Source organism: Oryzias latipes, chromosome 11, assembly GCF_002234675.1.
Source record: "Oryzias latipes chromosome 11, ASM223467v1".
NCBI lineage: Eukaryota > Metazoa > Chordata > Actinopteri > Beloniformes > Adrianichthyidae > Oryzias > Oryzias latipes.
The window spans coordinates 19,342,004-19,355,103 of record NC_019869.2 but is presented as its reverse complement, the minus strand read 5'-3'; the positions used below and the strand labels follow the sequence as shown (position 1 = coordinate 19,355,103).

General features: G+C 41.7%; 1 protein-coding gene across 2 annotated transcripts; it reads right to left on the bottom strand.

Annotated features, from left to right (window-relative positions):
• Positions 1–1,120: 1,120 nt before the first annotated feature.
• Positions 1,121–12,519, bottom strand: LOC101166148 (probable ATP-dependent RNA helicase ddx6). Of its 2 annotated transcripts, none has more exons than XM_004074311.4 (13): positions 12,361–12,519; positions 7,872–8,934; positions 7,685–7,789; positions 7,169–7,298; positions 6,937–7,083; positions 6,767–6,861; positions 6,569–6,691; positions 6,337–6,465; positions 5,942–6,058; positions 5,801–5,864; positions 5,506–5,607; positions 5,210–5,420; positions 1,121–5,140 (listed from the first exon to the last, which is right to left on the bottom strand). In XM_004074311.4, the coding sequence occupies exons 2-12, from the start codon at positions 8,112–8,114 to the stop codon at positions 5,215–5,217; spliced, it is 1,461 nt and encodes a 486-aa protein (XP_004074359.1). In that variant the 5' UTR covers positions 8,115–8,934; positions 12,361–12,519; the 3' UTR covers positions 1,121–5,140; positions 5,210–5,214. The 2 variants fall into 2 exon arrangements, with proteins under 2 accessions (XP_004074359.1, XP_020562902.1); XM_020707243.2 differs by lacking the exon at positions 12,361–12,519 and adding an exon at positions 9,643–9,665.
• Between the last annotated feature and the right edge of the window lie 581 nt (positions 12,520–13,100).

Here is a 13,100-nt window from a genome sequence, read left to right as displayed (position 1 = left end):
ATAAAGTAACAAATTCCTAAATTTGTTTCAGAAAGTTGTAATTTTAAATAAAGGACAATGTAAAATAAAACCAAAAACTTATATTTAGAGTCTAAAGTTTTCAACAAAGCCAATCGAACATCAACCTGCAACATTGATTTGTGTACATATTACTTTTTAATAAAATATCCATTAAAAAAAGCAGGACTTTCTCCTTGAAAGAATTCAAACATTTTAAATTCGTACATTTTAGTTTTGTTCTTGTGAAATGTAGACTTTTTTCTCACAAATTCACAGCCTTTTTCTACATAATTTTACAACTTTATTTCATAATTGATTTATTTTAACAGTGCCCCTTAATTCTTTACTGTAGATTCTTATCAAAGGTTTTAGAACAATTCTGTTTCATTTCAGCATTTGAGCAAAAAGAGCTTCAGAGATTTCCATCAGGTTTTAGGAAATATGGCTGTAGTGTGTGTGAAGCCCGAAGATGTAAAATGTACCATTTCAAAAATCCCTTAAAATGAATAAAGCTCAAAAAAGTGACATTTGACCTTAATACTCCACCCCTAAAACAACTGGTATTTACACAAGTGCATCAAGAGGGTTCACTCTGGCAGATCTGGTCCTGGTCTGATCCAGAACTGGTTTCCTCTGATGCTCCTCTTGGTACTACTAGGAGCGAGAAGCTGAGAACTTCAAGCAGCGACTCCTGGCACAATGGGGCAGTGGTTAGCCCCGTGGTTCAAGTCCCGGCTGGGGGACCTGAAACAGAGCACCATTGGGGGACCTTTCTGTGTGGAGTTTGCATGTTCTCCCTGTGCATGTGTGGGTTTTCTCCGGGGACTCTGGCTTCCTTCCACTGTCCAAAAACATGCCTCATAGGTTATTGGTTACACTAAATTGTCCCTAGGCATGAGTGTGCATGGGTGTATGATAGTGGCCCTGCGATTTGAACAAATGACAAACTCTATATAGTGCAGTATGTAGTGAATAATAAAGGAATTTGGATTCAATATTGGACAATGTTGGATGATATTAAACAAGGAAGGTAAAGAAAGAAAAAAAGATCACATGACTAAAATGTCCTAAAGAGGAAGAAACTTCAGTTCAAAACACAGAATCAATGACAGCACACAGATCCAAGTAAATTCAGGCCAATTTATTAAATTTCACAACTCCTGCATGTAGAGGGCAGAGCGGTCAGTTGCAATGAACCAAAACAATAAGGGGAGAAAATAAAAGTTTGATAGCTCAACTAAAACAAAAACTTTTGTTTTCAATGCTCTTTTCTTTCAGACCAAAACAATCAGGTCAAAAAATTTTCCAGTAACAAATAAAACCTGAAATAACCAAATTTATTTAAACAGATGCCGCTTTAGAACTGCTCTTTTTGGTGTTGCTCCTCCGCCTGCATGTGTCAGAAGCAAGTTTGATGCTAATAAACAACAACTGTTAGAAATTCTTCATGTCAGGAGGATTTTATCTTAGACCCCGAACCATCCCCATTTTTTAGAATTTTTGTTTTCCTTTTAAGAGATTCCACCCACGAGTCGGCACACCACGCAGGAGTGCCGACACACAAAAACACACACAGACACACACTTAGCCAACAGACAGAACCATTCGCTCTACATTCAAAACTTCTTTCAGAGTAACCTCTAGGAGGTGACCATTGACCCGACTCGCAGGGAAGGTGGAGTGCTGCTGCCTGAGACGTGATGGCAACAATTCTCTGCCAGGGAAACAACTGCCACTCAAAGCCTCCGTCGGGGACGCGCCCCCAACAGAAAGCCTCCGCCGGGGATGCGCCCCGCAACGGAAGGCCTCCGCCAAGGACACGCCCAACAACGCAAGGCCTCCATCTGGGATGCGTCCCGCAAAAGGATGCACTCCGCTGGGGACGGGCCCCGCAACAGAAAGCCTCCGCCGGGGATGCGCCCCGCAACGGAAGACCTAGGTCTAGGACATGGCCACAACAGAAGGCCTCGGTCAGGGCCGTGCCAGCAAAAGAAGGCCTCCATCAGGGGTGCAATCCCAACGGACAACCTCCATCAGGGCCACGGCCACAACAAAAGGCCTCCGTCAAGGACGCACCCCCAACAGGAGGTCTCTGTCGGGAACGCTACAACAATACAGGAACTTCGCAAGGATGCAGTTTTAACATGGGAAAATTCTGACAAACGCAGAAACTGTCAGTGACATCACCCAACAAGAGAACACAATAAGGGTCACAAGAATCCAACAGAAACCTCATGTTTTATCTAAAGTTGAAAGACTCGAGCTCCTGAGACGTGAGTGGAACAGAGAACCAAGAAAAACAAAGAATTTTGGAGAAAAAGAAAAGAAAATTGCATCCCAGAAGAAAACAATCGGGCCATTCGAACCAGACAAAACATGAACATGTGTGCACACAAAAGCACAACTCACCTACATGCAACCTTGACTCAAACAAAAAACAGCAATCGCATCCATCCAAACCAACAGGCAAGAAACCTGCAAAAAACAGACATGGCGTGCACACCAGACACACATTTACACCACTTGCACCCACACACACCTTTTTGTATTTATGCCCACACAAATGCATAAACACACAAACACACATTTTTGGTTTTGCTTCGATCTAAATCTTGAACTCCATCTCAAAAGCAGGAAAACTGCGCCCTCGTCCTCTCCTGAAGCAAACATTTCTCTTTATCTTTATTGTAAACGACCCGTAAACATTAATTCATTTACAATTTAAATGTCGCCTCAAAATGACCTCGAACACGTCAGATGAAGAAAGTCCTGCAGAAGCACGACTACGAAATCGAAGAGCCGCTCTGATCGTCCCACACAACCTGGTTCTGAAAGACGGGGGTCTCAGAAGATGGGCCGCTCTTCAAAACCTTGGGTGTGAACGAAAAGTTCAATCAGAGCTCTTTTTCGTGATGAAAGACAACAGAGGAAACTCGAGATGCCCGTGCATCGAAACACTTGGCCACTGCAAAAAAAAAAAAAAAAAAAAAAAAAAATTCCCCCAAATGATCTCATAAAAAAAAAAACAAAAAAAAAAGTTATTTTGGACATACACTCCTCCAGGAAACAAAAATAGATCTTCAAAAGCTAAAATAAATGTGTTTTTTTCCAATTGTCTTTTAAACTCGTTATTGGTGGTCTGTAAGGGAGGACTGGAGAAGTCACAGCTGCCTGTTCAAATATGCTACAATTCTGCTGCTGAATCCAGAGTCCAACCAGACAACGCTCACATGGATGAGAATCTACAAAACTGTGCAGACGCAGGAAAGTTATTGCTGCTGGAGAAAGAAACCAATTTCCGGCGTGGTCCGTTAGAGGCCGGAGCCCAATTCATCACTCTGGTCCCGGTTCACGTCCAGTTATGACTCAACGAAAAACAAACCTGAAAGGGGGGTTTCTGAAACGACAGCACCGTGTGCTGAAGAGAGAAAGGCGCTCACATGTTCTGCTCAGGATTGGGATTTACTGAATGAACCTGAATCAAAGTTTACACAGCTTGGCTTCAATTTTTCTTTTGACAGAACCCATCTGCTTAATATCTGTTGACTCGTCTGACAGATGCTTGGAAAAACACGGCAGCACAACAAATTCTGCAGCAATAAAAAAACCCAAAAACTGCTGTTCATTCAGTTTACTCTCACAGTGTGGGGACTGAGTTTCTCTGCCTTGACATCAAACAAGTCTCTTCAGCATTTCTCTGTAAAAATCAAAACTGACTTGTATGATTTACCAAACGGAGGGAAGTTTGTCTCATGTTGCAGAAGGCGGCAACCACGTGCTCACCGGAACACGTGTGCAGCATTTTCACAAACGTTTGCTTTGCTTCAGATTATTTTTGTGTGAACCAAGTCAATAAACGTGCAAACTCTCAAACCCCAAAAACGCATGCTGCATTCAAGTGCCTGTAAAAAGCTGGAATAAGTCACATTATTATGATCTGATCCCTTTTCTATGGATCATAGATAAGCTTGCGGTTTATATATATTTTAATTTTAATATCTTCTGCATGTCATCTACTCAAGTAGTTCTTTAGCAGTCAGAAAACCCAGAAACCAAAGTTACAACTAGGTGACGAGCAAATGTCCCAGCTTTTTCTGAACTTGGAGGCAGCACGAATGTGAACACTTGGCGTGTTATAAAACGTAGTTTTATTGCAAACACGCTTACCTAAACGTGTGCAAAAGGCTTGCGCACGTTTGAGAGGCGTGATTTCATGAGACAGACTTCCCTCCGTAGTTTTTCACAGACCATCAAGGTCTGGAGGTAAACTTGTGAGCATGAAGCAGGCTTGCTTTGAGGCTGCAATCCAACCCTCCCAACCGCGTCACAACCGGGCCAACGCTCTTTTGCACAACACAAACAAGAAACTGAGGTGGTGAGAAACACACAAAAAAAGACTGTTATTTAGCACCCAACTCAAAAAGCAATGAAGAATCTGCAGCGGATTGAATTGGTCCCACTCAGGTCAAGAGGTGGTTTTCATCCACCAGCAGCAGATCACTGACGACGTTCTGAATCAGAAAACTCTCCGATTTAATGCAGATCATTATATCATTTATATAAAAGGAGGGCAGAAACAGTCGCGCAGTGTTTAAATAAAGCTGCCGTTATTATTGCAACATTTACATTACAGGGGGAAAAAAATAAAAATGCTCATATTGGGGATGGTTGCTGCTGTTTTTCTTGCATAAAAGCCGTTTAACTGAACGTGGATTTCTATTAACGTTGTGCTCACTCGGCTGCGCGACAGAAGGCGGCGGCGGGCTATGGGGGGGGAGAGTAAGGCACTTCACTGGCATGAGAGCAGGAGGAGGGCTGGAGGGAGCGCGTGTCGGGAGCGGAGTAACACCTGCTGCTGGGGAGAAAAACCACCTGCGGAGGAAAAACTTCAGAGAGCTCAGCTGCTTCTGTGAGCCCAGACCACCCAGGTTTGGAAAAAAATATGTTTGTGGGTTAAGTTTGGTGCAAAACAACATTCAGTTAGCAGAAGGAGGCATTGGTCTGAGGAAATCAGGAAAAAAAATAATAATAAAACAGCTTCTTGAGAGGCTGGAGAACGAGGGGTGGATGTGAAAATGAAGAGTTGCCTGAAGCTTGATGCTTGAAGCTTGTCTGTGCAAAAGCCCGGTGTGTTGCGGTTCTGCAGGAGACAGCACAGATTAGGACCTCTTTAGTCAGTTTAGATGCCGCTCGACTCACTGAGCCTCACCTGGTTTAGGTGCTGTCCTGCTGGCGCTCCGGTTTGTCCTCCCCATCACCGTCGGCGCCGGATGAGTGGTATTCAGCCACATACAGACTCTTGTCGATGCTGCTGGGGATGGGCTTGATGTCTGTCACCAGCTGCTCTTCGATGGCCTTCAGGTTGAAGCGGTCCTCTGACGTGATCAGATTTATGGCCAAGCCCAAATGACCAAACCTCCCTGCAGGCCAGAGAGGACGGATCCTTTAAAATGAGCTCAGAGTTTAGAGAATCTACCAACAAAAAGATCAGCAAATTCCTCACACCTGATCTTCCGATGCGATGGAGGTACGTCTCTGCATTTTTTGGGAAGTCAAAGTTGATGACCACGTTCACAGCTTGGATGTCGATGCCTCTGGTAAAGAGATCTGTCAGAGGAGAGCAGAAGATCAGAGCTTCATGGCATCTAATCAGAGCTGTGTTTTGACCTAATTTACTGGTCAATGTTGCCGTTGTATCAAAGGACAGAAAGATGGGTGGCTTTGCTGTCAGGTACAGAGCAGATCAGGGAGGAGGATTTTCCCCAATATTCCTGAATCAGTGTTTGGAGCCGCAACTCACCAGTACAGACCAGGTTTCTGCACAGCCCGTTCCTGAAGTCATGAAAGACTCGGTTCCTGTACTCCTGCAAACAAACGGGACAACAAAGAACTCAGGCGGGCTGCACGAACACAGAGAACTCAGGGGTCCACTCTTCCTCACCTGCATCATCTTAGCGTGGATGTAGAAACAGGAGTATCCCAGCTGAGTGATCTTTTTGGCCAGGAGCTCCACCCTCTGGGTGGAGTTACAGAAGATGATTGACTGGTTGATCTGCAGCTGTGGTGACAGAGAGGATCCATCAAACACAGAAAAGCTCCCAGAAGGACCAATCCTTTATTGGGCATTATTTCTCCTCTGGTTCTTTTCTTTCGTTAGAAACAAAAAGGACGTCCTTCCAGATTAAAGGAAGTGCAAATGCGTATATGTGAATGAGATCTCCTCAAAACCGAAGATTCTTACAGCAGGAATGGTAGTTTTTTTAAGTTAAAATGACAACAACCAAAGGATGAATGGATGACCACCAGGTTTTCTATCAGTGAGAAGGAGTGAGTTACCCTGGAGAACAGAGTGTTGAGACAGTGGACCTTCTGTCTCTCTGTAACGTAGGCGTAGAACTGAGTGATACCCTTCAGGGTCAGCTCCTCCATCAGGTTGATCTCGTACGGTTTCTGCAGATGCTTTGCCTGCAGAAACAGACGGGACGTTATTCATGTGTTAGCAGAATCCAGCCACAGCCCGTCTGCGTACAGGAAGAACACCGGTCTGCGTCTGTCTGCCGATGCTCACCATGAACTTCTGAACGCTCATGGGGAAGGTTGCTGAGTAGAGCAGGATCTGCCTGTTCTTGGCCAGGAAGCTAATGATGTCCTCGATGAGCACCACAAAGTCCTGAGAGAGCAGCTTATCCGCCTGGAGACAGAGCAGAGAGCCACTTTATAGGACCGATCAGTGACCACAAAAGCAGGAATTTGTTCAACCGTTTACCTCGTCCATCACTATCATCTGCACTCTATCCACTTTGGCCACGCCTTTCTTTATCAAGTCCAGGATCCTTCCGGGAGTGGCGATGACCACGTGCACTGACGATAGAACAGAAATGTGACTGGGGAGGTGCGACCACTGGGGTTCACATTCTTAAAGGCAGCAGCATTTACCTATCTCATCCAGACGCATGATGTCATCCCGCAGGTTGGTGCCGCCTGTGGTGGCCATGACTTTGACCCCTCCCATGTGTTTGCTGATCTGGATGCTGATCTGGCTCACCTGCAGAGCCAGCTCTCGTGTGGGCACCATGACGATGGCTGGGGGGGCGGGGAAACAAGACAGGAGTGTTGGGCGTGGCGTGAAGACCACATGTTCTCTACAAGGTGGAGGAATTCAGCTCACCCTGGATGTGGTCTTTCTTCAGGTCTATCCTCTCCAGCAGGGGGATGAGATACGCCCCACTTTTTCCTGTCCCGTTCTTGGCTCGAGCCAGAATGTCCCGTCCAGACAGAGCAATCGGGATGCTCTCCTCCTGCAAAAATGAGGATAAATAGTTTCTTACATAAAAATAATATGATAGCACTAATATCGTCAGGAGGAAAGATGGATGAGAGTTCAGAAAGGAGGGACAGATGGAAAAACTGGAAAGACAAACACAAAGAAGGAATGAAAAGACGGCCATAAAAGAGAAACAGAATGAAGTATGGCAAGAATAAGTAAAGAAAAATATGTAAAAAAAGAGAGGACTGACCCAAAAAAGTAAAGGAAAGAAGGATAATATCTTGAAGAAACTATTAAGTCTCACAAACTGAATAATAAAAACCATCTAAAGTTTCCATGGAGACGCCAAAGCTCAGTTTGAGGTTGAAGTGTGCAGAACACGCCCCCTGCTGACAGCATACAGAACAACAGCTGTACCTGGATGGGTGAAGGTTTCTCCCAGCCCATCTCAAAGATGCCCATCAGCAGCTCCCTTTTGAGGCAGTAGTCTTCAAACTCGTTCCCCTTTGTGGCTGTGACGTCCTGCGGAGCACAGAAAGTTCACCATAACACCTCAGATGTTCACAGGAGGTGTGCGAGTGTGTGTACTGGTTCTGGGACTCACTGAAGTTTTGACCCTGTTGTCTTTCGGGGGGAGCAGCAGGCTCCTTTTCCAGTCGTCTCCAAACTTGATGCCTCCACCGTCCTGAGGTGGGCCGCCTGCCTTCTGATGGGCACCGAAACCCTTTCCTTGACCAGGGGGCGCTGGCTGAACTGCGGGGGGTTTGTTCTGTCCTCTGAGCTGCCCGTTCTGCTTGTTCAGTCCCATGACCATTGGCCCAACGTTCTCCGTTCTTGCGGTTGCCATTTTTTCCTGAAGTTCGTTGGGATTTCTTTTTTTTTTTCCTTTCGTTTTCCTCCTCTCCTGCTACAAGGTTTTTGCCTCTTAGGTTTTCAGTTTTTAAAAATTTTCTTCAAAAATAAAAAAAAAGTCCAATAAAGCATTAGCAAACAATATTCTCTGTTCTTTTCACGTCCAAAGCGCTGCAACAGAAGTGGATTATTTACATATACACATGTACGTGCAGTTCGGTCCCCTTCAACAACAGAGCGACTGACGCACAACAACGACAAAAGTTTTTACACAAGAGCTCTTCAAAATGAAGATAAATCTGCATTCAAATGCATGAATATACTCATTCACAGTATAGAAAATTATATGTGAACAAGTATGAAAGCAGTTCAAAGTCCTGAAATAGAACAACTAAGGCAATCTGCACGCGGGGGAAAGATGCTTCAATGTGATTTCAGTTCAAAACTTCTTTCGTTTTGTCTTTAACTCAATAATATTGACTGTTTCCACTCTGAGTCCAAAAGTTCCTCAGTCTTCCTCCACTGGAAAAAACGAGCTTCCTCCCCAAATCATATAGTCTGTAAATGAGTTTATTTCCTCTGCATTAGCGGGTGTTGCTCCGTAAGGACAGATCCTGCAAAGGGTTCTCAAGTCCAAAGCCAAAAAGCTTTTCACCCTTGTTGCGTCTTGAGTGCGTTTCCTTAGTGCTGCAGGCGTTTGACCTTCCTTCTGCCTCCTCAGCACAGGTACCCAGATCACTCTCTGAAGTGTGAGTGTGGCTGCAACCAACCCACAGCCTCCACAGAAATTCAGGCCTGATACGCAAACCTGCCACCTGAAACAAATCCAAGAAAAGCAGTCATTTGTTATTTGAACGTCGACAACAACAAAAAAGTACATGTAGCTGTGCTTGACCCATAAATCAATAGTCAGTTTCTAAATAACCCTGATCTTAAACCTTTTTCCTACTCCTCTTGCTCTTCATCAGATAAACGCAAGGTAGGGCAGCGATTTCTGAAAATCTAGCAAGACACCGTCTCCTGTCCCTCCAGGACTTGAGTTTTGACGCATCTGCCTTTAATCTACAAACATTTAACAGTGCGACTGATCTAGTCTGCCCGGTCAAATGAGGTATATTTGAATGAAATTGTTTTTACCATTTAATCTACCCCAAAAAAATCCCTGTGGTTCAATGTAAGACTCAAATTAAGCTCATATTGTGGTCTGAAACAGAAACCATTTAAGGCTCACGTTCACCTCTGATGGGCTGAGTGCAGATATTCTTGTATGTGTGAGTAAAAAAACCATCAGCAGCTAGCTAATGAGATCAGATTTGAAAAAACAAAACAAAGATGACATGTTTTTCTATGATTTCAAGGCAAAGGCACTTTGATTAGAAGCAATTATAAAATCAGTCACAGCAGGTTCCCGAAAAGCCTCTTAAAACCATTTAAAGAAAATTGTTTTAAGGAGAGAATTGTCCTACAAAAGTTGTGGATATCACAAGATCACAAACTGAGGTTGAAAAACACTAAATACCAACCCAATATGGTGCAATCAATTGTCCGGCACACACTGCAGGAAAAAGTGCTATTTCAGGAGAGGGGGGGACAGTTGTTAGCAACCAAAAAATAAAAACTGAGGACTATATTAATACTTTTACTATGCGCAATTTTTTTTTCCTTTGAACATAATTAGAACGGAGGGACCAGTTTTATGCTGAAAGCTTCATGACAGCTCAACAGAACTCAAATCGTTTTTTTTTCTTTCACAAATGAATATTTTGTTTGTTACCAATACAAAAGACGATAAAGATAGTTGGCAGCCTTTTAATAATATAACATCCAGTGTATTTTACAATAATAAGAGATGATGTTTTTATTTTTACCAACACAAAGAAAGAATGTTAAAAATAAAGGAGACACTGACGCAGTGGAGAATGCAGTTTTTAGGGTCAGGAAAATTAAGTTTAGGATGCAAAAGATGCTGCTTTTGCTTGATTTTACTGCAATGAAATGATTCAGAGCTTTTTTTAAATAAATTTTTGTGCAGAGAGCAAGGAAGGAGACTAGAAAAAGGCAGAGGAAAAGACAGATTCAGACTCAAAAGAAGAAAAAGAAATTATTGAGACTGCTAAACAGAAAATCTAACCATTAACTTATAATTTAGTAAACTACATAGAAACATTGGGGTGCTGTGCTGTGTCTCTGTTCACATACAGTAAAGCTCACAATACACTCAGTTTATTGTAAAGACTGGGAGGACAATGGATAACAACAGTGTATTGATGATACGTGTTAAGATGAAACAAAAATCTCAATGCATCAATTAAATAATTAAACTTCATGATGAATTATTAAAACTATAAAAACAATATCAGAAATACAAAACTGTCATACTCCCTCCAGCCTTTAGGGGGCACTGTAATTTTATTTGAAATTTTTGTAAAGCACCTCTCTGCTCTCAGACCAAATTTGAAGTGAATGGTGGTAATGCTGGAGGAGATAATCTGACCTTTAACCATTTACACAGAAGATTAGCGGCTGTGCAGATGTAAACTCGAGATCCAGAGTTGTGGTTTTAATAGGATAAATCCTTTGTCAACAACAACAAAGAAGCACCATGGCAGCCAAAAACTCCAGAATGAGTCATGATGCAGCATCTCAGCTGCTCTGCTCACTCCTTATTTAGCTCCGCACAGCTGTAAGCTTGTTAAGGAGACTGAGACGCATTAGCAGATTTTTTCAGAGGCAGCATAAACACAAACTGTGCCTCAGAAGATGGAAACACCATCCAAAACAAGCTGTGGAACTCAACATCAGCCAGACTTACTGGGATCTAAAAACCAGTTGTGTTAAAAAAAAAAATTAAGTAGAAAAGTCTATTTTCAAGTTAAGAAAAAAAGTCCTGTGTGTACGTGCAGCCTTTAGTTCATTTTCCTGGGTGTACAGGGACAATTATGGGTCTTTGAAGAGGTTGAACTTGCACAAAATATTTAATTTACGGTTTTTGAACTGAAATAAACTTAAACCGAGATTGTTGTATTACAGAAATTTTAAATAAAATATACTTTTAAGACAGCAGTTACATTTTTAAATAACTTTCGTTTTTGATCAATTATAATTGAGTCCCCTGATTCTGTTGTGTTGGAACAGCCTCAGGTAAATTTCTAATCTTGAAATCTCCCAGTGTTTAAAATCGAGGTCATTCTTAAGCTCAATCATTTATTGTGTGCAAACTATCTACCGCAAACTGTGTGAGATGTTTTTGATTGTATTAGATACAGTCTCTACTCTTAGTCAGATTTATTTTATAAACAATAAAAAAATAAGGCGTTAAGTAAATCCTAACATAGTCTTACAGTTTTAGGCATATGCTTTTTTGTAAAACAAAAACAGGTTTTCTACATGCAGTGCAAGATTCATTAACGAATAAATAATAAGACTAACTCCAGATTTAAACAATAGGGGGGAAACAAAAGCGATATACATAGAGGTAAAGAGATTTTTTGCACATGTTGATAAATCCTAAAGAGTTTTAGCAAATTTACTTAAAAATATTTTTCATAAACTGCGAAATCTATCGAGTACGAAGTTTTAAGTCACGTTAAAAAGGTAAAACAGTGTTCCTATATTTGAAAATTACTTCATAATAAGATTTAGATTTGACCAACCTGTCGTGTTTGTACCGCCAACAAGAATAGTCACGGCAGGTGTTTTTAACTGAAAAAAAGTCTGACGCGAACACGCAGCGCTGCTAGTAAGAAGAATCCAGTTTCCGACCACAAACCACTTCTTCTCCGTTTTTAATCGACGCACTTTTGATTTAGTCTTAAAGTACACAGTTTTTGAAAAAACAAGTACGATAATAATAATTAACTACATCCTATTGGAGTGAGATGATGCTCCCTGTTCGTGTCAGTTTAAATCCGCGGTACAACTGCGTGTCAAGGGTAGTGTTAGCAGACCGGCTAACGGAGTTAGCATTACACGGCTACAACTCAATACTTCGATCATTAAATATCAAAAACAACGTTGACCAATTTATGTAAAGCACATAAGGCAAAAATAAACTGAAGCAGCACTTTGATTCACATCTAAACTTATATTTGATAATCCCAGGCATAAAGAAGTGGCGCGACAGTTAGCCTCGAGGCTGGTTAGCACAAATAACTCTAGCTAACATTAGCTTCGTGCTAATCTACTCAACATTGCGATCGTTTTAACAGACCATAGCCGTTTCAAAGTTGCAATAAATTTACCTTAATCTGCTCCTCTTTGTATTAGCGGTGTTTTACGCGCGTTATGTCAAAGTCCTCCGTTAGAATACGCAGAAAATTACTTGATACAAATCGTCTCTTTTGTGTTCCTTCTTAAATCAACACGGTCACCCTCTTCTTCGTCTCCTCGTGCTTGATGGCTCACTGCCGTTTATCAAATATTTCTTGGGAACGCCACTCCCCCTACTGTCTGGCGTTGGTACTACAACACAGCAAAAGGCTTTGAATTTGTTTCAATGAAGGCAAAATTGTCTAAATTTTCTCTTCTATAGTTTTTTTTTTGTAATTTCATTGTATTTGTATTTAGTTTGTTTAAACTCCTTTATACTCTCAGCGTTTCTGTCTTAAAAAATAATGTGCTTTCTAAGAGTGAACATTTTAGCACGCTATTGGTCAAAACATTTTCAAACATTTTCAAACAAGTGAAAATATTTCACTTGTGCACAGCTCTTAAAATCGCCTATAAATACTGTGTAATGGTAGAAATATTTTAAGCTATGAGATTTATTGGGTTACTATACACACAGAACTAAGGAGCTTGAGCTGGCAACACAAATTAATTTAAAAAATGTTTTCATCAGTCAAGAGTTCAATATATTGCTTAAAAACTACTTTTTTTAAACTAACCCTAATGGGAAGCCTTTTAACTGATTCAGTTCTTATCATGGGCTCCTCTCTTCTTTAACCAAAAATGTAAATTTAAAAAAAAAAAAATCCTTTTT

Coding starts and splice junctions, on each gene's coding strand:
- LOC101166148 (XM_004074311.4), bottom strand. CDS start 8,114: ATGGCAACCGCAAGAACGGAGAACGTTGGGCCAATGGTCATGGGACTG. Junction 7,790..7,871: donor ACAACAGGGTCAAAACTTCA/GTGAGTCCCAGA, acceptor TGTGCTCCGCAG/GACGTCACAGCCACAAAGGG. Junction 5,608..5,800: donor CAGAAACCTGGTCTGTACTG/GTGAGTTGCGGC, acceptor CTCCTCTGACAG/ATCTCTTTACCAGAGGCATC.